Source organism: Musa acuminata, chromosome BXJ3-5, assembly GCF_036884655.1.
Source record: "Musa acuminata AAA Group cultivar baxijiao chromosome BXJ3-5, Cavendish_Baxijiao_AAA, whole genome shotgun sequence".
In the NCBI taxonomy this organism is placed as follows: Eukaryota; Viridiplantae; Streptophyta; class Magnoliopsida; order Zingiberales; family Musaceae; genus Musa; species Musa acuminata.
This window is the reverse complement of record NC_088353.1, coordinates 4,113,847-4,136,574: the sequence shown is the minus strand read 5'-3', so window position 1 is coordinate 4,136,574 and position 22,728 is coordinate 4,113,847. Positions and strand designations below refer to the sequence as shown.

At 45.7% G+C, this 22,728-nt stretch overlaps 3 protein-coding genes across 7 annotated transcripts; 1 reads left to right on the top strand and 2 right to left on the bottom strand.

The window, feature by feature from the left end:
• Positions 1-1,926: 1,926 nt before the first annotated feature.
• Positions 1,927-4,923, bottom strand: LOC103984556 (subtilisin-like protease SBT1.6). The gene has a single exon (XM_009402072.3). The coding sequence runs from the start codon at positions 4,803-4,805 to the stop codon at positions 2,460-2,462; it is 2,346 nt and encodes a 781-aa protein (XP_009400347.2). The 5' UTR covers positions 4,806-4,923; the 3' UTR covers positions 1,927-2,459.
• A 4,485-nt stretch (positions 4,924-9,408) lies between these two features.
• LOC103984779 (endo-1,4-beta-xylanase 5) lies at positions 9,409-14,154 on the top strand. Of its 4 annotated transcripts, XR_010496659.1 has the most exons (10): positions 9,409-9,656; positions 9,740-9,774; positions 10,424-10,580; positions 10,684-10,856; positions 10,942-11,043; positions 11,145-11,291; positions 11,393-12,031; positions 12,122-12,532; positions 12,813-12,910; positions 13,066-14,154. XR_010496659.1 is itself a non-coding variant. In XM_018826161.2 (8 exons), exons 1-8 carry the CDS (start codon positions 9,569-9,571, stop codon positions 12,452-12,454), a joined length of 1,674 nt encoding a protein of 557 aa, XP_018681706.2. In that variant the 5' UTR covers positions 9,409-9,568; the 3' UTR covers positions 12,455-12,769. The 4 variants fall into 4 exon arrangements, 1 of the variants encoding a protein (XP_018681706.2); XR_010496660.1 differs by lacking the exon at positions 13,066-14,154 and having other exon boundaries at positions 12,813-12,987; XM_018826161.2 differs by lacking the exons at positions 12,813-12,910; positions 13,066-14,154 and having other exon boundaries at positions 12,122-12,769.
• A 1,084-nt stretch (positions 14,155-15,238) lies between these two features.
• Positions 15,239-17,280, bottom strand: LOC103984557 (thaumatin-like protein 1). Of its 2 annotated transcripts, none has more exons than XM_009402074.3 (3): positions 16,990-17,280; positions 16,241-16,907; positions 15,239-15,755 (listed from the first exon to the last, which is right to left on the bottom strand). In XM_009402074.3, exons 1-3 carry the CDS (start codon positions 17,063-17,065, stop codon positions 15,530-15,532), a joined length of 969 nt encoding a protein of 322 aa, XP_009400349.2. In that variant the 5' UTR covers positions 17,066-17,280; the 3' UTR covers positions 15,239-15,529. The 2 variants fall into 2 exon arrangements, with proteins under 2 accessions (XP_009400349.2, XP_009400350.2); XM_009402075.3 differs by having other exon boundaries at positions 15,239-15,752; positions 16,990-17,278.
• Positions 17,281-22,728: the final 5,448 nt, after the last annotated feature.

The following is a 22,728-nucleotide window of genomic DNA, read 5'->3' as shown; positions in this document are numbered from 1 at the left end:
GGGCCTCATGGTCTAAATGTGTTGGGCTGCACCACATTTCAAATTCATCATCGACCTCAATATGCGACATCTCAGATACTCGATCACCATTTCATATACTCGGTTATCTACACACGACAATCAATTAGCAGGAATTCGTTTGATTTATTTTAAGATGTACTAATTTGTTATTTTAAATATATCCGAGCTTAATCCATTAGACATTAAGGTTTGAGGTGTCAAGACTTATATTAGTCTCATGTCATATTGGAGTGCTGATAATGTTCACATTTTCATATTGATGATCAAAGAAATACTTCCGTGAAGTATGTTATTGTCTCAATATCGTCAATCAGAGATCAACACGATTCGATCTTATCCCAAAGATGAAAAGTCATCCAGATAACTCTCGTAAAGACAATCGTTGCAAGGAACAAGGAGGACAAGGTAGATCCGCGGAGGTCTTCGTGAATCTGGCATAGCTTCTAGTTTATTGAAGATCCTGCACAAGATCGATATGAGAGAGGAGATTTTGGACCTCTCTCACTTTGAATTCTCTCGTACTCACTATTTTATGAAGAGCTACAAGACTGAATCGTGTCAATCTCCGATCGACGATGTTGAGACAATAACAAAGCTAGAGATGTCGATGGAACCTTTCATCGGAGGTGAATGATGGAGCGTCAACGCAAGTAGAACGCGAAGAGACTGCCTGCCGACTTCCATGGTTCGTGCGCTCTTACTTGCCAGGTGACGACTCAGATGGGAAGTGGGCTCTTTGCTTGGTCTCTTTACTTGCAGACCAAGTGTCAAAAAGTGGCGTCTCGTTTAGACGAGGACAGCAGGCCCCAAAAAGCGATACCTCCACATGCACGGTGAAGACACGGGTTGCAATATTATAAATAATTATCATGATATATATTTATTAGTTCATGAAGGGATGCAGAACGGCATCAATGGTGGGTTGGTGTACATCTCTTTCGCAATGATTCGAGGGTTTCACCCTATATCACCACCATCCTTGTTTGGGACGGAATCACATTTGCTGCTTTCTCATAGAAAACTCGAGTCATCAAACCCGTGTTGGGAAGTTTCTCGGGGTGGGAAGGATTTTGTATCTTTTAACATGAAGATTTCGTAGGTCATAAAGTCTCTGTCCTTTGTTGGTTAGAGATCGGCCACATTTATGTGATGGAAGGACCACCGAGGACTTAAAAGCCAAGCTCTTCGCTCCGCCTTCGTCTGCTTCACATTAATGACCCAACAAGCTCGACAGATGCGTGTCAGAGGAACTGTCCAAAAATCGCTTTATATGACCGTAATGGGGAGGGCTCTATTAATCCAAGACAAACATTTTTACGGTGGCCATCGGCTCCACTTCATCATCACCAGCTGCATGCCTCTTCTTTCCGGTCGGCAACTTCGAAGACCAAAGGGCAGGTTAGGTTCTGTCCACCATGTCTTGCCTATCAATTTATCGATAGGCATCGGTCAAGAACACTTATCATCTTATCATATGTTTCTATAGCCACCGAACCAAGTTATAGGGTTGGCAAGAGATGATCCAGTGGCAGAGAGGCATGGAGAATAGCCATTTAGATAGCCACCATAGTACTTCACAGGGTTGGCAACTGATGATCCATTAAGTATCTTAAATAGCTCATATTAAGGAGAGAGAGGACAGAAGTGTCCCACTCATAATAAGCCATTATTGTAATGTAGCACACGGAGGAGACTAATTATACAGTCAGTTCAGAACATTCAAGTGCTTAGATTTCCTTCTCTTCTTTTATTCTTACTTTGTTAAGGATCAGAGCTCCATCCGAACTGTTGGGTCCCTCACTTATTAGCAGATGTAAATATAAGACATCTCAACTTACAGTGCACGCTACGTGAAGCACTCGTGCCCGTCAATTAATGTTCGCACAAAGGTCTGCCAAACCATCATCACCAACAAGCGATCGAACGTATGTTGAGACTATGGAAACACCAAACCATTACATCCAAACAGCCAACAAGAGTCACGACTTTATCACACCATCTTGTACTAGCAATACAAGAAGTCCAAACGTACAATGGAGATGACCGCCGACAGAACGCCGGTGCTCCGCCACTCGCGCTAAACACACAACTGGAGGCTTCCACCCACCACCACGTGAGAGGCGAACCCCACCAAAAGCATTACTATTTCCTTTTCTTCTTCCTTCATTCTTCTGAAAAGAAAGAGACAAAGCCAAATAAAGCTTTACGCTTTCATCTCCTGATCTCCACCATATCTTACCTTCCTCGCCAACTTTTACCATCACCATCTCTTCCTTACTTTTTTCCATGCTGTGAAGCAGGAAAACTACAGAGCTTTAACTGGAGTAAACTAGCAAATCCACCGGTCGGTCCGGGCCGGCCTAGTGCTAATTAATTCCGGCTAGTCCGGTCTACCCAACCACCGACAGTTCGCTTCCGGTTGCCATGTTTGTCGTACGTTAGAGCGGTTGCATCCACGAGACCACGATTGCGCTCCGCACCTCGTGCTCCCCATCAGACCACACCAAGTAAGCGTACCTCGCCCCAGCGCCCCCGATCGCGGCCTCCGCCGCCGCCGTCACCGTCACCGCGAAACTCTGCCGCCTCGCCCCGGCCGTGAAAACCAGCTTCCTCGGCTTTATGGCGATCGACAACCCCTGCCCGGCCGCCATCTCCACCCTCGCCTGGTACACCGCTCCTGCACCCGCACCCACGTTCGTCGCCGTCCTCCGCACCCTCCTGCTCTGGTTCGACTCCGCCCCGTTGAATGCCACCGAGATCGACGGGTAGTTCAGGTCTTCCATCGACGGCCTCCTCGCGGGGCAGGCTGCCGGGGCGTGGGTGATCACCTGGACCGTCTTCGCGTCGTACCCGATGGCGCACAGGAAGGCCACGTAGTCCTGGTCCGAAAGGTCGTAGACCAGACCCGGGTTCATGGCCCGGTCCAGGTTCAGGTGCCCGGCCCCGAAATCGAAAGGCGTCGCCGGCCTTCCCGTGGACTCGTCGGTCACCGACCGGCGGAGGTTGTCGTCGAGGCTTGCCGTGGTCATCATCGCCGACCGGACTGCTGCCGGACTCCAGTCCGGATGGGCCGACTTCAGCAGGGCCGCCGCGCCGCTCACGTGCGGGCACGCCATCGACGTCCCAGAGAGGATGTTAAACTCCGTTCTCCGGCCGTCGGACTCTAGCCCAGTAGGCCCCGAAGAGCCGGTCCAGGCCGCAAGGATGTTGACCCCGGGAGCTATAAGGTCTGGCTTGAGGACCGCCGGGGTCAGTCCGTTGGGGCCACGGCCGGAGAAGGATGCCACTACCGGCGCCGGCCTGACGCCGAGGATGGTGCCCTTGAACTGGATAGTGACAGTGGGGGAAGCGGCAGAGGTGGCGTAAGCCTTGATGGTTTCGCCCTCAGCGGAGCCGACGGCGCAAGCCGGGAGAACGTGGGCGTCGCCGACGAGGCCTTCGCCGTTGGACGCGCCGTTTGCAAGGATCATCCCTACGCCACCCGCGTCCTTCACGACGAGCCCCTTGGCCACGCGCGGGCTGCTGCCTCGGTCGCAGATGACGATCTTGCCCGCCACAAGTTTGGGGTCCAGGGAGTTGTCCATACAGAGGGAAGCGGACAGGCCGCTGGACCTGCCAGGGTAGTCCAACGGGTACATTGTGCCTGCGAGGGGCTTCCCCGAGTAAAGGGAGACGCCAGACAGGCGGCGGCCATCGCCGAGCACGACGTCGGCCGGGAAGTTTCGGTCGATGGTGCCCGCGCCGACGGTGGTGAGCCAAGGGGAGAGGTTGGTGACGGACATAGAGGTGGGACCGTCGTTGCCGGCGGAGGACGCGACGAATACACCCCGGGAGACGGCGCCATATGAGCCGATGGCGATGGGGTCGAGGTAGTAAGGCGAGGCCATGCCGTCGCCCCCACCAATCGAGACCGAGATGACGTCTACGCCGTCCGCGACGGCGCAGTCGAACCCTGCGAGGATGTCGGAGTCTAGGCACCCGGAGCCCTTCCAGCAGACCTTGTAGGTGGCCACGCGGGCCTTCGGCGCGACGCCCTTGGCAATGCCCTCTGCATAGCCAGACATGCTCGCCTGGAACACGTGGCGGCCGGCGGCGGTGGAAGCAGTGTGCGTGCCATGGCCGTCGGCGTCACGCGGGGAGCGCGACTCGACCGTTTCGTTGATGCCTCCGCTGCCGGCTGCGAAGGCGGCGTCGTGGCCCTTGGAGAAGAAGCGGGCTCCGACGAGCTTGCGGTTGCATAGGGAGGCGGGGAAGCCGGGGCCGGTCTCGCAGGTGCCGCGCCACCGGGACGGGACGGGGCCCAGGTTGCGGTCGGAGAAGCTGCGGCGCTCGGGCCAAACGCCTGTGTCGAGGACGCCAACGATGACGTCGGAGCCATAGTCGGAGTCGGACCAAAGGCCGACCTGGTTGCGGAGGCCGAGAAACTGGGGGGACCGTGTGGTGTCCGGGCGGCGGACGCGGTCCTCGAAGACGGCAAGGACATTAGCGTGGGTGGCGAGGGCAGCGGCTCGGTCCTGAGTGACGGACGCGGAGAAACCATGGAAGACGGTGTCGTACACATGGAGGAGCGGAAGCGGATCGGCGCCGCCACCGGAGAAGCTTGCGGAGCCGTACCAGTGGGCATGAGTGGGGAACACGGAAGGCTTGGCACGGTGGTCGACGCGGACGATGTAAGTCTTCTTCCCCGCGGGGCCGGAGGCGGTTGTTTCTGTCTCCACCGCCTCCGCTGCCGCCAATAACGTGACGATGAGGATGAGGAGTAGCCAAGGAGAGGGAGATGCCATGCTGAAAGTGTTAGCCGGACTGATTCGTGGGAGAGTGGAGCGAGCGAGCTCTGTTCTCCTCGTTATATGCGCAAGTGGGCAGTGGCAGTGAAGGAGAACGTTTCCTGTGGGGATGGGTTGAAATGCATCCTAATTATCACGGCTGTTGTAAATGACCGTTCTTGAAAGCTTCGGATTGTACTGTGTGGAAGCTATTCAAATGGTCAGAGATGCATTGAAATTTTACTGTTGTCAAAAGTGGTAAAAGATTCGCGTTGTAGCTCCTCGATATTGTCAACAGCTGTATAACCACGGTTTCCTCCTGCACACGAACTCCCGAGTATATTGGGTGAGGAAGTACTTTTCTTTTGAAGCTTTAATTATTGATTTGGTTTAATTTCCATTGTAGGTTAATTTAGTTTCAATTTGAATCGATTCGTGATCATTGTTGTTCATATTCTTTTTGGTTGTTAACTAAGTGTTTCTGCATGTTTTATTTCCTGGGATTCACAGGGAAAGATTGAACATCACTAAAGGAAAGGTAGGAGGTGTTAATGAGAATATAGTTCCGATAACCCATAAAGCTCTCCCAATCAGCTTTAATTTGGATCAATCCCAAAGACTCGGTTGCTTCTTTCGTTTTCAAGCAGCATTGCCGAGACGAATCTTGACCTCTGTTGTCAGTCATTGCAGAAGACTGAAAGCAGCAGCAGTCTCAGCCAACATGGACATAATTCTTAGTAGTCGCTTCAGGCAGTGCTCATGGAGAATAAGAACAAGCATTTGATTGAAGGAACAATTGGCATATGCTTCTCACACCAGTGATATCTTTTACAGAAGAATCCTTGATTGAAGTTACACTTAGAAGATTATATTTATATATATATATATATATAAGCTAGCAAGCAAGCATGTACTTGCCATAATAACTTCTGAAGAGCTGAATTCACTGTGGTGCAAACCAAACTTAGGAACCTCATTAATTGCTACTGTGGACCCAAATCGAGGACATTATATATAAGCTTATCCTGCATTCATTTTCTTTCTCTCTTGTTTTTCCTCTTATTTTAACTTCTCTTCTTCTCACTCCAAATTAAATACAATTATATGGATAAATGAGAAATTTATGCAGAGTCCACACAATAACTTACTGTAATTTCAGACATTAATTATTTAGATAGTAAAAAAATAATATTTTATCATAATTAGTGCTATAGTATAAAGACTCATAAGAAATTATTTGTTTTAAGTGAGTCACAAAAGGTACATGTAAAGATAAAAGAAATGTTAGAGACTTATAAAATCGTTGATTCTTCTATTTTTCAATCAATTTGACTTAAATATTCATATCAATACCTCACGGAGAATTAAGGGCTCATAACTCATCTTCTAAAATTATTCTTAGATGTCAATATTTTCTTATCATCGATGAGAGAGCACGAAAGCTTATTCATTTTAAGTGAATTCATATAGTTTTATCCTTTATTCTAAAGAATAAAATCATATGAATTTATTTAAAACGGTTAATGATGATAAAAAATATTAATTTATCAGATAAATATATAGAATTATCTGATAAATGTATGATTTGTATTACTTCAACCTTTTGCGTTTTAATTGCGTGGTGGTGGAGAGCTTGTCGTGTATGAATGAAAAGAAAAAGCTCGCAAATGTCGTCCATCACCCCTCTTTTCCTGTCATTATTATCTTTGTTTTTAGTGCCTTCAATAGCAGACATCCGTGTATTGAAAGCGAAAGCTCTCTCTAATCATCATTAGCGCGCATCAAAAAGCACGAGATCTCTTCACGCCTTAATAGAGTAGAATGCAGCAAAAAGCTGCGCATGTTGCATCGCCCAAAACACGATGAAACCAAAGCTGCGAGGCTCGCTGTCACTGCGAAAGAGTCCCTCTGGCTCTGCTATTTCCTTATTTCCTCCTGCACAGACCATATTGCTTTCTCTAATCTTTGCTGCTCATTGGCGGTGGTCTGTGGATGAGGAACGAATGCCCCAAGTCTCTCTAAGAGTCACACTTTTACTCGGGAGTTATCTTACAGGTTGTTCGTTCGATGTCTTCAGGCAACAACCTCGTCGAAACTATTCTCCTCCATGTTTCGTGGACTGGTTAGGTCACAAATTTTGAAGGGGAAAGCTGAGGAGAAGAAAAGACGAGTGGAAAGTGGCACTGGTCCTTTTGGATAGGGACCATAGTGTGTATACATGTAGAGTATGTACGCCATGGATAAGAATGTTGAGCTGGCGCACAGACACGTACACACAAAACAATCCATGCTCTGCTATGTACGTTTCCACACCCGTGATGTGGTATTTATTGGTTCCATGAAATGAAATGGTTGGAACTCATAAATGCTTATGACCAATTAAACACCCAGCAACATTGGCGAGCACGGATAGACGGACTTTGGTGTGTATGGTGGTGGCTTCATGCGTGCATGGGGATTGTAGACCGATACGTCAATCCGAAGCATTTTCGTTCAGGAGAAGTCGACGCGATCGTCTATGTATGACACCTCACAGGATATGCTCCATATCTTCAAAAGATTGAGACTCTATGCATGTACTTTGTATGAAGATCTCCAACCGATGTGTTGTTCGCCAAATCACGGAGAGCAGATGAGATTGGTGAAAAGGCGAAGTGATTCTTGGTGAATACTTGTGGATGCGTAGGCAGGAAGGGGAACCAGAGGTCTCCCCAAGTCGACGTCGTCTTCCTGCAGAGGTAAACGACGAAGTCTGACATGGTCTTCCACAGCGTAGTCCGTGACTTGACTATGAAGTGTTCCAACCTCACACGACTTGTTCTTCTTCTTTTTAGGAAGCATACCAAGAGCTTGAGATGCAGTTCTACTAATAAGGAAGCCCAAGTGAAGAACGATCACCCACATACACGCTGATTCATGATTAAACATCTGAGGTTGACGAACCGTGCAGCATCAACTTATCATGTGCAACATGATGACCCCTTCACGTAGATTAGATTTATATGTAAAATCCTTTATGTTTAGTGTACATATGCATGCTAATTGATATATATCGTTGGAATCGGCTATGCTCATTTCGATGGTTGTTTGTGATTCTCTTGATCCAACTACAGTCTTTTTGTCGTGAATATTGATTATACCCGATTATATTACACTCAGTATCTTAATTATTAAAAATTCATCTATAAGATTAATAGATAAATAATGACATAGTCAATATCTTAATATTACGTGGTCGACACCTCGTTAATATACGATCAATACATCAATGTTATGTTATTGATATTTCAATTATGTATGATTGACATGATGTCGTTTCCCTTGAATATTATATTATCAATTATGTCATAGCCGTTACATGATCCTTAGTTTTGATGCAAGCATGATTCTCCTAAAACGATGATACATGCGTAATCATCCTCAACATTAATGCTCATCTATAAGCGTAACGATCATAAAGTCATACTACAAAAAGCCCTTCAAGGATACTCCTCCACACATAAATCTAACTCTTTAATATATATATATATATATATATATATATAAAGTAGGATCTCGTATGATTTGGATTTGGCAATCGTGATCAGGTTTACATTATTTATTTCTTTTGTGCTAATGCAATGATGTTGGAAACAAATCAAAGTAGCTATGGATGTGGGCAAATGACGGTTCTTTGGTTCTCACCGTTGTGAGGACAAGCCCAGTAGAGATCTGGACCGGGTTGACCTGCCCATTTAATGCTACATAGCATCGCACAACGATATCCATGGATCGACCTATCTACCTTAAATGGGGTTATTAGGATTAGATTCAAATTTTAATTGAATCAGTCTGAAACTAAAATCAAACCGGGTTAACGGCTTAACGGTTCTAAACCGAACTAGAATCGGTGCCACATGATTTAATTCTGATTCTTAAAAGTTCAAATTAGAACCGAAATCAATATTCCAAATCGACTAATATATATTAAAAAAAACATAAATAGGCTTCATGGTGCAACAGTTAGTACTTCAAAACTTAAAGCTTAATGATTTTGGTTTGAATCATTGTGGAGTAATTTTTTATTTTTATCTATCAAAATCGATAGATCGAATCAAAATCAAAACTAAATAAACAGTTTTGATTATAGAATCAACAGACCTTTTTTTAAAGTACCATACATTGATCATTTTTATTTTTTTTATTCTAATATATTTGATTAGTCCCATATCGAAAGTACGTTAGATTAAAATTGATTTATAGAGATTCAATAAATATATTATTTTCAAATTTAGTTTAAATATTTGGATCAATAATTTAGGTAGAACAAAATTGATAGAACAAAGCTCGCGTGCGCTGTGATGAAGAAAACTAATACAGCCAGAAAATAAAGAATGGGTCGATTCACCTTTCCAAGGTGAGTTAACATGCGTTCCATGTTCAAGCATCGCTGCAACAATCTAACTCATCCGCTAGTGGGAGTCCGAGCCAGACGTTGCTGTGCTTGCAGGCGGAAGAAAACAGAAGCGGGAGTCAAAGTTATTCGTCGTGGAGGCCACATGTGACCCTGCACGGGGGAATCACTAGAAGAAAAGAAACGAAGAAAGAAAGCAGAGGACCACTGTGCTCCCTGCGAGCTCAACCCCGGCTTCCTTGCTTGTTGCATCTCTTCTCTCCATGCCGTCATCGTCATCAATCCGCTCACGTTCCCTGGCCGCCCCTTACCCCTATTAAGTCTCCTGCTTGACTGCCCGGTTTCGGTGCGCACAAGTGAGAAGTGAAAGCAGCAGCGAGAGGGAGCAATGAGAGAGCCCTCGATCGGAACGTTTCTGCTCCTCACTTCGCCATGGGCGTTGTTCTACTTGCACCTTGTTGTCACAGCCTCCTACGGTCTGTTCATATCTCCTTTTGTATCTGTACTCTGTACAATTTGCACATTCTCGTCGAACTCATTGCAGTTTCTGCTGGTGCAGAGGGACCCTGGTACGATTATTCTGCTTACACCGAGGTCATCCTTCTCTCCTCCTCGTTGATTTCAATCAAACCTTTATAATTTTGTAGTGTTACGAAAAATATATAGGATGTTGCATAACAGATGCAACTCTACCAGTGATCGTCTCCCTCTTCTCTTAGTCGTATGCTTCGAATGTTTACATATAGGTACAGTACTACTTTTCAGGAAACGATGAAACCATTTTTTGGCTTCATAAGACTTTTGGCTATCGTTGGTTTTGGTAGCATCGCAAAGTCCTCCAACTCACAGTAGCATCTCTCTATCTAGTACCAAAAATTGTCTCATTTCGAAGACATGCTCCACCCCCACACACGTCCTCTCACCAACACTAGCATGCAAGGAATTTGAGTGTCGCCTAATGGAATTTCGACGACTTCTCAAAGTTGAGATAAAAGTAGTGGACAAGTTACGGTTGCGAAAGCTTGTTTGGCTTTTTAATGGGAGCCAAATGGAGATCTCATAAGACAGAAAAGACCGCAAGCTGTGTTGTGTGGTCGTTCCAGGACGATCCTCCCATGGAGGCTTTTGAACAGAGTGCAGTAGAGATTAGAAACAAAACGGAACGAAATGGAAGAAATGTGTTTTTTCGTCAATTCATATTGGGAAATCTACTAAGCTGAATTAGATATCCTATTAATGTCAGTGTAAATATCATCCTGAAGCTCCTCTTTACAATGGAGGAGTTCTGGTGGACCGAAGTGGAAGAATCCCCGTGGCATACCACAAGACCGAGACTGGTGTTTATGCTCCTGCCTTTCTGCTGTACAATCTGACAGAGACCACGAGATACAGTTTCTCTTGTAAGTGATTCCCAACTTTTTGCATGGTCTTTCAGTTCCATTATCATCTAAAACCTTGTGATTCTGTGCACATTTGGCCTTACAAAGGTTCATGCCATCGTAGGTTGGGTTAAAGCTAAGGGAACGGGTTCAGCTCTTGTGCGGGCGACGTTATCTGCAGAGGGTTCGACGTTGAATTGTATCGGGACTGTCCTGGCGAGAAGCGGTTGCTGGTCATTTCTCAAGGGTGGTTTCGTGCTTGATTCCTTTTCCAGGTCCTCTGTTCTTTATCTTCAGGTACCTCAAGCAAAATATATCCTTGTTTGTACTGATCTGAATCTAATGAAGATATGTTTGCAATGTTGGTTGATTTCTTGCGCAGGATGTTGATGAGAAGATGACTGAGATTTCAGTTGCGAGTGCTTCGTTGCAGCCGTTCTCGGTCGAGCAGTGGTCGATGCACCAACAGGACAGTATTAGAACGGTACCAACATGCTCTTCACCTACTTGTTCGAAGATGATATACTTGTTACTCTGTGTTCATGTCAACCGGAATGTCTAATGCGTCGACACACTCTGTGGCAGAGAAGAAAGCGTGCGGTCACGATTCATGTTTCAGATGAACAAGGGAACCTCGTCGGTGGAGCATCAGTCTCGATACGGCAATCGTCGAGAGACTTCCCGCTTGGTTCGGCAATCGCCAACACCATCCTGGGAAACAAGCAGTATCAGGTCCTCCAGATTAGTAAATTATGCTTGTCCTCCGTCAAGGAAAGTATACTCGTGCTTCCGTTCGATGTTAAGCCTCTGCGACCATTGAAATGCCACCGCAGGAATGGTTCGCCGAGCGATTCAATGCTGCGGTGTTCGAGAACGAGCTGAAGTGGTACGCAACAGAGCCGGAGCCGGGGAGACTCAACTACACTCTTGCAGATGAGATGCTGGAGTTCGTCGTGTCCAACCAGATCATAGCCCGAGGGCACAACATCTTCTGGGAAGACCCAATCTACACGCCGTCGTGGGTCCGGAAGCTCAGCGGCGACGACCTCCGAGCGGCCGTCAGGTCTCGGATTGAGAGCCTGTTGTCCAGGTACAGGGGCCAATTTGTGCACTGGGACGTCAGCAACGAGATGCTTCACTTCGACTTCTACGAGCAGCGGCTTGGATCCAATGCCTCCTCAGAATTCTTCCGCACGGCACAACAATCTGACCCGCTCGCGACGTTGTTCATGAATGAGTTCAACGTCGTGGAGACCTGCAGCGACGCGAGATCCACCGTCGACTCCTATATTTCAAGGCTTAAGGAGCTAAAAAATGGAGGGGCCGTTTTGGAAGGGATCGGACTGGAAGGACACTTCTGGAGGCCAAACATTCCGCTGATGAGAGCCGTGCTCGACAAATTATCTACTTTGGAGTTGCCCATTTGGCTGACGGAGATCGACATAAGCAAGAAGGTCGATGCGCAAGAACAGGTGATTCGCCTGCTTTAATGTTCCTCTCACTGTCTTATTATGGATTGCCTCGTGCAAATGGATTCGATGATCACGGCACGAATGTCGTAGGCTCTGTATCTCGAGGAGGTGCTGAGAGAAGGATTCTCCCACCCGTCCGTGGGCGGCATCATCTTGTGGACCGCACTCCATCCAAATGGCTGCTACCAAATGTGCCTCACTGACCAAAGTTTCGGCAATCTCCCTACGGGAGATGCGGTGGACGAGCTCTTGAAAGAGTGGGAAACGACGGAGGGAGGGTTGACGGATGAGCACGGACAATATAGCTTCATTGGATTCTTAGGGGAGTACAAGGTGTCTGTGGTGGCCGGAAACAAGTCCACAGAGACTTCACTGTTCCTTAGCCGAGGAGGCGAGACTAAGCACGCTACTGTTCATCTTTAAGGTTGATTTCCCTCAAGAAGCTTCATGCTTGCTTCAATGGGTTTGTTCTTGCTGGTGTTGGCAAGCAGCAGCAAAACAGTAAGTACAAACTATGAGAAGCCCATTTAATGTTTTGTGTCAAACATAGCCCAATATTTGAAGGCTAACATCACCAAGTAAACCAATAATTAGATGGCACGCTTCCAAAACATCAGATTATATTTCATTAACTTTAAAGCAACAAACAAATAGGTGATGAAACATTCTCTCGTTCCAAACGTTTCCCTTTCTTTTGGTATGGAACAATGTGAACATTTGTCTGGTATAGAATTCTCATCATCGACAATTTATCTCAAGACACATGATGATTCGGGTGCAGGAATACATGCATCTTCACCGGACAGGCCACAAGATTTGCAGTGGAAAGCATTACTAGCAGTGTAAAGCATTGGCTACTTATGAACATGTAGATCACTGGTAATGATAGCCTGGTTTGGTCCCTAGCACTCAGATAATTTTATTGTTTCTTCTTCCTTTTGTTCATTACTTATAAATTACATAGCAATATCAGTGGGTAACAACTGAATCATCTTCCATTTCTAGTCTTTATCGGCTATAACTTTGATTTGCAGAATGAGGTGTGTAAACTGATCTTTTGAAGCAGCAAACGATTTCCGCTAGATTTTGCATTACTTTTCAGAGTCTTCGGGAATGGTGTGGAGAGGTGGCGGAGTTGGTGCCGTTGTGGAACGAAGCTGAGTCAAAGGTGCCGAGCATTTCGACGATGACTAGCTAGCTGACATGACGGGGTCAGACGGAGGGGTTCCGTCATCTAGAGGTGACAGTTTGTGTCACCGCCCACCTAACAGTCTGAGCTCCAATCGCCGGGCCGGGGATGGTGCGCGGCCGTCCCTTACGAACCATGGCGCCGAAGGTTGGACTTTTTGCCTGCCACCAGCTTTGGCCGCTGCCATCTGAACATGTCTGGCTCATATCCGTAAGAAAGATGGAACAAATCCTATCTTAAGGCCTGGCGATTGTGCGGCCTCCCTCCTCTTTATCTTCTCCTCTTGCGAACCATGACGCCGAGGGTTGAGGTGGACCTTTTGCCTACCACCAGCTTTGGCCGCTGCCATCTTAACATGTCTAGCTCATATCCGTATCAAAGATGGAACAGATCCTATCTCAAGGGTTTCGGCAAGTCGAGAGATGGTCCTGCTTATCGTCAGCTGCTCTGTCCCTTCAGGAGTCCCACGATTTTCCAATCCAACATCGTTCTCAACCGCTGGAAATGCATTACTCCAACATCCTCATATTTCTTTCAACCAAGTGCAGTCCAACGAGCCGAAACAGCCGGAGGAGGACCTCACTCCTTCGTGTTCGTTCATGTCTTGTTCCGCGGACGTGGTGATCTCTTAAAGGGGCCGAACTCCATGTTTCAGATAAACGCCATAGTTACAGGCATGTGGAGGCACATGGAGATGGACCTAATCGTTGTTTCACGAAAAGCGACTTTTCTGACGAGAATATATGTTGATTGATGCCCTGCCGGACGCAAGCAGCAAAAGTAGACAAGGCATCCATATGCACGCAGCTTCAACGTGGCTAAAAGCCTGCAGATAACTTCTCTTTGGTGTAAAAGAAGTCCGTCCCAGTACAAAGCTCCCGTTGATGCCGCTTCGATCGATGTGATAAGATGAAGACGACGAATCCTGGAATTCTTTTTTCCGTAGATATATATTTATATATAATTTAATTTGACATTATATTTTTTGTTTGTTTTTAATGCTTTTCCCTCTTCCTTCCGAACGCCCACTTCTGGTCGCTGCCATCATTACATAGTTCATATACACATGGATAACTTTTACTTTCTCTTTGACGGTAGAAGTGAGCCAACTGAGGACAAAATTGCATGATGAGTAGGCCAAGTTAATCGAAACTTAAAGCGCAGGCAATGCTATTAAGGTCTGATGTGTTAGGTTGCCGAACAGTATCGCATGACGAGTAGGCCAAGATTGCAACATTCACCTTATCATGTGATCTAGTCGTCGTCTCGTCACATAATACTAGTAATGAATTTAATCTTCATCATGTACTTGTAATTTCACTTTGTGTCCCTGAAGTTAACATATAATTTCATGAATACCACAACAGGCGAATTAAATGAAAGCTCAGCGGACGATTTAGGGCTCGGATTAAAAGCGACATCACTGTCAGGCAGTACCAGTGATGGCGTAGGACACGGCGATTGCTTCTGCATCGCGATCGAGTACGTTGGCCCATTCATTGTGGTAATAGGGCCATGACCATGACTTGACACCCAACGAGGGGACGGCGACAATATGACGTGAACGAATAAATGAGTAATTACATGCATGCCAACGAGTATGAGTGAATAAACGGATAAATCACACTCCTTTCTGGCACTTCGATTTGTGGGCACCCTAAACGTTCCCATACCAACTGAGACGACTGAATGACCTAAATTGTTGGATTCAACAGCATACAAATGTTGATATATGCTCAACCACCTAACTTGACATTCCACCACTACTTTGTTCTCCGAGTGCCATACGCATACACGTACACGAATTCATTTTTCTTGTCGGTGACGTCCACTCGTCACCGACGAGGCGGTGGTGAGCTTGGCAATATAGCGGCGGCGGGACCCGTGGCAATTCACGATGATGTTTGTGCCAAACCCTTCATTGCCGATATTGCTCCTCCACTACCCAAAAAAATATAACGAGGTTATAATTGCCTTCGATCACTGCACCTAATTTGTCGCCACCAAACAAGTGCTCATCGAGACCATCAGTAATAAGATTATAGAATAAGATTACACTTGTATACACTGGTACACTGGTACACAGCCTTGGGTTGGGTCCAACCTCGAGCTTGCCCCTCCTCCCCTAAAAGTGAGAATGGAGGATGGTCTCGGAGACCGTTGGGAATCTCATATCCTTTTATCTTCTTCTTGTTCTTCAAAGTAGAGTAGACCATCTCGTCTTTATGGGCACCCTTTTACAGATCCCCTTTGACAAAAGGGTGTGGGAGAGAAGACATCGGGATGGGAGTGGGGAGCAGAATAAACCACTAGAGCTGCAGCAACAGTTGGACGCAAGCGGCTGTGAATGCAATCGATGAGTAGCGTAGGATAGGGATTCTCCTCCTCGTAGGGGCTGCGTCGCCGGTGGCCAAGCTTGCAAGCCATGCGTCGTCCGTAAGCATCATTCCTCCTTCCGGTTCTGACGTTGATGTTGAAGTCGAAGTCGAAGTCGAAGATGAAGATGAAGCAGAATCTCTTGCTGATTTCCAACTGCTTTGCACAGTTAATAGAAAATGAAAGAGAGAAGGCTAGTGAGTAATCAGTGTCTGTTGCTGAGTAAACAGAGAAGTCATGGTCATAAAATACTGGGAAATGGTAACAGTAAAAGGAGAAAGGTTTCTTAGCTAAGCTTAAAACAAAGGAAGAACTGCCACAGTGAAGTAAACAGGAGTAGCAAAAGGAGAGAAAAGGACCCATCTTTTAAGCAAATATCCAAGCGAACGATAATAATTGAGTTAAAGTGACAAACAGATATTTTTAAGGAAGCAAGACAAACTTTGGGACAATAAATATTGTACCAAAACAAGCCACGAAGAGAAGCAAAAGTTTTACCTACAAATCCCCAAATCCAAAGTGAGATTAGAAATATGCTGAGATTTTGGAGAACAATATGACAATTTAGAGCAAGAACAAATGCAGGAAGAAGACCAGATCTTGAACTGTCGTCAAACATGCACAGATGAATTGTAATGGTATACCTTGGGACGGAGTCCGGGCAGAAGGTGATGGTGTAATCCGCCCCACCGGTGCAGGTGAAGGTACTGGTCGGGTCGTCGAAGGCGTAGCTGTACGACTTGGGGCACGCCGCCTTGAAGACTTGCGAGTACGCCGTCGGCCGGCAGGTAGCCGGGCTCGCGTACGCGCCGCTGCAGCAGTACTCGGGCTTCCTGAACGCGTCGCACGCGCTCCGACACGCCTCCCCTACCCTCAGTTCCGCCGGACACCGCGTGCTCATGTCCACCACGCACCCCGCCGCGGCGCACCCCCGGCTGGCCTCCACCAACACCGGCAGGTTGTACCCGTCCACCAGGCTGACGTCGTAGAAGTCCTGCGCCGCCGACGAGGACGCGAGGGTGAACTCGGCGAGCGTCGCGGGAGGGGCAGCCCCGGCGCCGTTGCACTCCACCTGGCCCGAGCCACAGTCCCCGGTGGCGCAGCTCCAGGCAGCGTTACCGGAGGAGGCGGAGCAACCGGTGCGGGCCCAGAAGCGGCCGGACCAGCCAGTGGGTGCCTGAAGCGAGCGGGAGGAGGCGGAAGCCAGCTCGAAGCCTGTGGGCTGCAACTGGGTGCTGCCGGCGTTGGAGAGGATCCCTGGCCACACCGTCTCCCCGCACTTATTCACAAATTTGAACGTCGTGCCGTCCCCTGCACGCACAAGCACACTCTGCATCAGCAAACAGAACAAAGCTCGAGAAAAATAAGGTTCCACCGACGCAACATTTGCTACCTCTATCAAAGAAGAAGACTGGGAAAAGAAGAGTGAGATAAAGAATGATTTTTGCGGAGGAATGCAAAGGATCCATCACACAACGAAGAAATAGTTATCGAAGGTATCTCCTGATTTCTATATTTCTTGCCGACTCCGTTTGACCTTTAGTCCTTTGTCAGTGGTAATAATTATAGTGGGGAGTCGGAGGTAGAAGAAGACGAGGGAGCAGTAGATGGCAGCGAGTGGGGAGAGAATGCAGAGCATCACCAACCATTAATTATCAGTGCAGGGGAGAGGGGGAAGAGACGGAGGGACCGCGTGGCTCGATTTATAGGATGCTTGGCTATCTTTGGCCTCGTGATCTCCTTCCATGGTGACGTGGAAATGGCAGCATTGGTCATGATGGTGTATCATTCATTCCACATCATTTAAAGCTGGTAAGTGCTTCGGTGATTAGGCTCGGGGCTTTTACACGGCTATGAGTTGACAAAAGCAAAAGTGATTGGTTAAGAACGAGTATAGATTTTGCAACAGCGTCAAACGTCCACTGCATAAGTTTCCGCAAAAACGAACAGTTTATATATGTATATATATAAGGCGATAAAAAGAAAAGAAAGAAGTCAAAGTAAAGCTCCGATTGATTCCCAACTTTGCGGAGGTTAAAAAGAGCACCACTTGTCCAGCTTATTAATCACCCCCCAAGTACGTCTCCGGCAGCTGAATTGGTGTTTGTTTTTGGATGGATCGATATGGACCCAATCTTTATTTGGGCTTTGTCTCCGCTCTTGATGGCCCATCTTTTAAGGTTTTATTGGCGACATGATCAATAAGATTATGATGAATGCAAGTTCTTATGTATGTCTTATCTAACAACTTATTCCGCTTCATATTACAAGATTACAAGATCATGTGTGTTTTTTATTTTTCTAGTGCTTTGTTTTTTTTACATACATTGAAGTTTATATTTGGTTTACATTCATCATAATACTTCGTTTGGGTTGTTGGTGAACCTTTATGTCGTGATCAAGATGTCAGCACCGCTCGGTCCAATCCCGGATGTGCAAGATTGCCCACGCAGATGCTCGGGTAGATGAAGTGAGCATTGAGTTGAGTTGAGTCTTAGTCTCCCGGGTGCTGTCTTCTCTCTTGGCGAGTGACATGCTTCTTCATTGCTAGGCTCCTGCACTCAGGTCGAAGTCAAGAGGAAGATTTCCTAACTCGAACCTTTCAAAAATTAAGTTAGCATCGAGTGGAGTAAGAGGGAGTTGAATGTTCAAAGTCCTCCCTCCGACATCGATCAGGAGATCGACTTTTATATCTACGAATGAGTGTCGATCGTATGTGATCTGTTAATGGCAAGTGACTCATCGGACGGTCAACCTGTACCTCTTGTGTGAGCGCCAATTGATTTGAACGGATTCATGAGGCGCGACGTTGTTCTGAGCTTTCCGAAGCAGCTCTGTGCTATGTGACGTCATTTCGTACGGTTTCGGACAGCACGGAAACATGCGACTGTTCCATCCAAGTCCAAGGTGTCACTTCGATGCAATGCATCATATCAATCCAGAGGCTCCACGTTAGTATTGATATGACTACTAACTGTTGCCATGCGGGTGGTACTATGCCCATAAGTAACACACAATCTTAGAGCTCTCACCACGTCACATAGTAGTGCTTCGTCTTCTACCTTCAGCGAACACCTCCTGCTTTGCTCGGATAGATACCAAGGAATTAACGTCACATAGTAGCGCTTCATCTCTTGGCTTCAACAAACACCTCCTGCTAGAATAGCAACCGCCCGAAGCAATGCTTCGTCTCCCATCTTTAGCGAACACCTCCCTCTTGGATAATAGGCCAGTGGTGCACGCCGTCAACCACCATGTCCACCTAGTTCTTTAAAGAAACAAAAATAAGAATTCAATCACTCTATTCTACTGCTGTAGAAAGAATAAAAGAATTAATGTTTGTACAACAATCATATCCTCGGAATTGACAAACAAGTCTTGATTTAGTAATGTGAGCCGAAGAAGATGTAACATGGTTAAGTTTTCAAGGGATATAGTACGATTGAATGGAGGAAAAAGAGTTGACGAGATAGTTGATGTCATGCAGAGTGGTATGGTTGGACCATGAAAATGTTTCATGGTTGGTGATTGATGAGATGAATTGGTGGCAATCTAAATGGACAATTGGATATCGAACTCATTTCTGCAAGGTTACGAGTAATCATTCCTTAAGGGCACAACATCCAATTCGTAATGGGAAGGTTGTATGGGAAGTTGAGTATCATACGACAAGCGTGGAGCCATCATTATATTTGAGAAGGTATCTGTTAGGTGAACTTACGTGTTTTGGGCCGAGGAGTTAGCACGGCTTGGTCGATAGATTGATGTCCGGAGTCATCAACGTTTGGGAGCGTGTCTCTCGATCGACCGGAGGCGGTACCAAGGCCGGGTTGGATCAAAGGTCAGGGTGGTCGGGTCTTCAATGTGATATTGAGCTGGCTTGGGAGTGGACGTGTCCCTGCACACAGACTTGGGTCAAGGGATTCTCAACTTGGGCCCACATAGATTAAGTTAGTGGTTTATCACTTGTTTTTCCATCCCCTAACCAGATGTCAGTCATGGGCTTTTATATTGATACCCGAGGGTTAGTCGTACGTAGATTTGATGTGACGGCCAACCCCTCGAGTGACGAGTTCGTACCTTCGTATGATTATCACTCGGTATGCGTGGAACGACGCCATGCGGCACCGTGTCGAGCTTTTCGGAACGGGACTTACCGAGAGGACACCTCCCTATATGGGCTTCAGCTCGGTGCAGGAGAAAGGCGACCCTTATGCCGAATTTGCTGTGGTGTAGCCGATATAGCGCTTGGTCCATGTCACGAGGGCCCACGTTTGTGCTGACGCTAGAGGTGGATCGTGACATAGATCATGAGGTGATCGAGATATGAAATATACTTTATCAATAACCTATGTCACCATTATCATTACATGTAGAGATCAAACTATCACATTTTAAAAGATAAGCATAAGTGATTTCAATTCCTAAGATGATAAATATAAAAAGGCTAATAATGATGATTATGAAAAAGATAATTATTGTGATCGTTCTAGAGAAGCTAGAGAGAATTTATGATAAAACTTCTAATATATATATATATATATATATATATATATATATATATATATATATATATATATATATATATATATATATATATATATATAGGGATAGGGGGAGGAGAAAGCCAACTTGAGGTGAGGAGGTGATGTCAAATAAATTTTCATAAGAATATTTTACCTTTGGAAAGGATGAATAAATCCCAAATTATCTTCCAACCAATCCAATTACTATCATTAGATAGTTTATTATTTTTAAAAGATATAGACATCAAAAACCCATTTATTATCGTGAGGGATGAATGGAACTTATAGCTAAGATTTTTGCTATAAGATTTAGGTAAAATATCGAGACGAAGATTCAAGCATTCCTGATAATAAAATTAAAAATAATAAAAACCTAATCTACTAAGTTAATATTAAATAGGCCAAACGATATGTTTAGAGAAATATTATCAAACTATATCAAACTAGAGGTCAAGACAAATATGAACGGAATGATCATTACTAATGAGTAAGCAAAAGAGTTCGAGGTATATATTTCCAGACCGAAGATAAATTAGATTTTGGATTTGAATACTAGGAGTGCAGGGTATCATATTCAATCAAAAGGAAAGTGACTCATAAGAGTAGATCATTATCGATCAAATGAATGATTCTTTGAGCACCTATACTTTTCCTTACAAAATGAAGGTCTTTGATACATAAACCCTCAACATCTTTAAAAGAGATGATACAATCTTTGCTTAAGAGTTTAACTTTTTTATGATTATTATTATCATTCTACAAAAGTCTTTGGAGGTACAATTAATGCGATGAATGATCTTTTTTTGGATATTCTAGAATTTATATTCATAGGGATAGCGTTGACCGTAAAGTTGATTAAAATAACCTCATCAACATAAAAATTCCATCCCCTTAAATCTAAATGGAGTGATAAATTTGCGTTTATTCAAAGAGTGAAAAATGATTTATGGAACAATAATGAAAAGACATGATGAAATATGTTATACACTCTTATGTATTAAGAGTATATACTAATATCATATCTTATAAAATAATTTATTTTTTTATATATCGGGAGTAAATATTTTCCTCAGCAGAGTCGACAACATGAGAAAAAACATGATTAAATATTTTATTTTTATAAGTATATAATTATAATATAATTTTTAAAATATAAAAACTAGAATGCTAAAGATGATAATAATAATCCATAATTAGCCCTAAAATGTTATTGTACACATATGTGACATGGGACGGGCTCACATCACCGGGAGCCCCAATCCTCCTGTCCGGCCCAATCTGTTGCTTTGGCCCATCCATCGGAGTCTGCAGTCACACTCACCATCTCGTTGAAGTCCTTTGGGTCACCATTTGACCACGTACAAAAATGTCTACTATACGTATAGAATACAAGATTCAACGACTAGGTTATCCCAGCTGGCTATTCACAGATCACCAGCAGAGCTCGACTCCATGCGCACACCACCTCACATGGGTCGTGTTCTTCAATCCTCGAAAAAGCACCGGTGTTATGATGCCAATTTCCGCGAGCTTTTCGATTGGATTCCTTCATATGCCACAAAGCTCATCATCTTTCTCGCATCATCCTGTCCCACTCTTTCTGTCGTGCCCTCGAACGAGGTCCCCGTGGTGATGTAAGCCAGTGGAGAGCACAAGTCAAACGAACCAGTAAAGCAGAAACAAATCTTCGCTTCTTTTGGCACAAAACGAGGGCCTCTTTAATCCATGCCGGCTAATGGATCACCAACATTGACCACACTGGCGTCCGGTCATAGCTAGGGGAAGTGAGTTTTGAGGTTTGCGTCTCGCTCGCCCGAAAAGAAAGAGGAGGGGAAGGAGGCTCTCTGGAAGACAACATGATGCAGATTGCAGAGGAGATGACGAGGGATGCCATCATGTTGTGCATACGGGCAGCGGCAAAGTGTGAGGGCTGTGTTGTGGAGCTGGGGACCATCGTCGAGAGAGCCCACAGCCGCTGCCGGTGTTGGGTAGCGAGAGGATCCCCTGAGGAGAGCACCACAACGAAACAGGGGGCTCTTGTCTAGAGAAACCATGCATGATGAGATGCCCGCCTGGTGCGCCAAAAGCTAAAGATCCTTTCGCACCGTGCTCGGTGCAACACAAACTGCGAGCGAATCATGAGCCCAACATTCCAGTGCGCGACTCCACCATCCATGGCAATGTGAGCTGAGCGCTCACAGTTCTGCGTCATCTTCCTCCTGTTAATGCGGACACTGGTTTGCATCCACGGATAAAACGGACACAAATGTTCATCAGATCAACCTTGTTGATGGAGGTGGGTGATAGCTTCAATGATTGCTAAACCAAGTTGAAGGGGTCCATTGCGAACAAACACAAGTTTATAGACGAGCTAAAGCAAAAGCTAAAGCTCCGAACTGGGGGGGTGCATATGTACTTGTGGATAACTCCGTAGACCAGCACAAGACAAGGCTCGACGAATTAGGAGGAGAAGTGATGCCGAAAGAAGGGTTCATGAAATCATGGCGACCAGCTCGGTCGTTCTCTTCAATCATGAAGAAAGATTGTTGGATGTCAACCTCCGGTATCATTTGGAGAAGACGCATTCTTTGGGATCGTGAATGGTA

Excerpts from the sequence above, each read along its gene's own strand:
- LOC103984556 (XM_009402072.3), bottom strand. The coding sequence starts at position 4,805 with ATGGCATCTCCCTCTCCTTGGCTACTCCTCATCCTCATCGTCACGTTA.
- LOC103984557 (XM_009402074.3), bottom strand. The coding sequence starts at position 17,065 with ATGGATCCTTTGCATTCCTCCGCAAAAATCATTCTTTATCTCACTCTT. Across the intron at positions 16,908-16,989 it reads AGTCTTCTTCTTTGATAGAG|GGGACGGCACGACGTTCAAA; the intron begins GTAGCAAATGTT and ends TTGTGCGTGCAG. Across the intron at positions 15,756-16,240 it reads TGCCCGGACTCCGTCCCAAG|CAGTTGGAAATCAGCAAGAG; the intron begins GTATACCATTAC and ends AACTGTGCAAAG.
- LOC103984779 (XM_018826161.2), top strand. The coding sequence starts at position 9,569 with ATGAGAGAGCCCTCGATCGGAACGTTTCTGCTCCTCACTTCGCCATGG. Across the intron at positions 9,775-10,423 it reads ATTATTCTGCTTACACCGAG|TGTAAATATCATCCTGAAGC; the intron begins GTCATCCTTCTC and ends TATTAATGTCAG. Across the intron at positions 11,044-11,144 it reads AACAGGACAGTATTAGAACG|AGAAGAAAGCGTGCGGTCAC; the intron begins GTACCAACATGC and ends ACTCTGTGGCAG.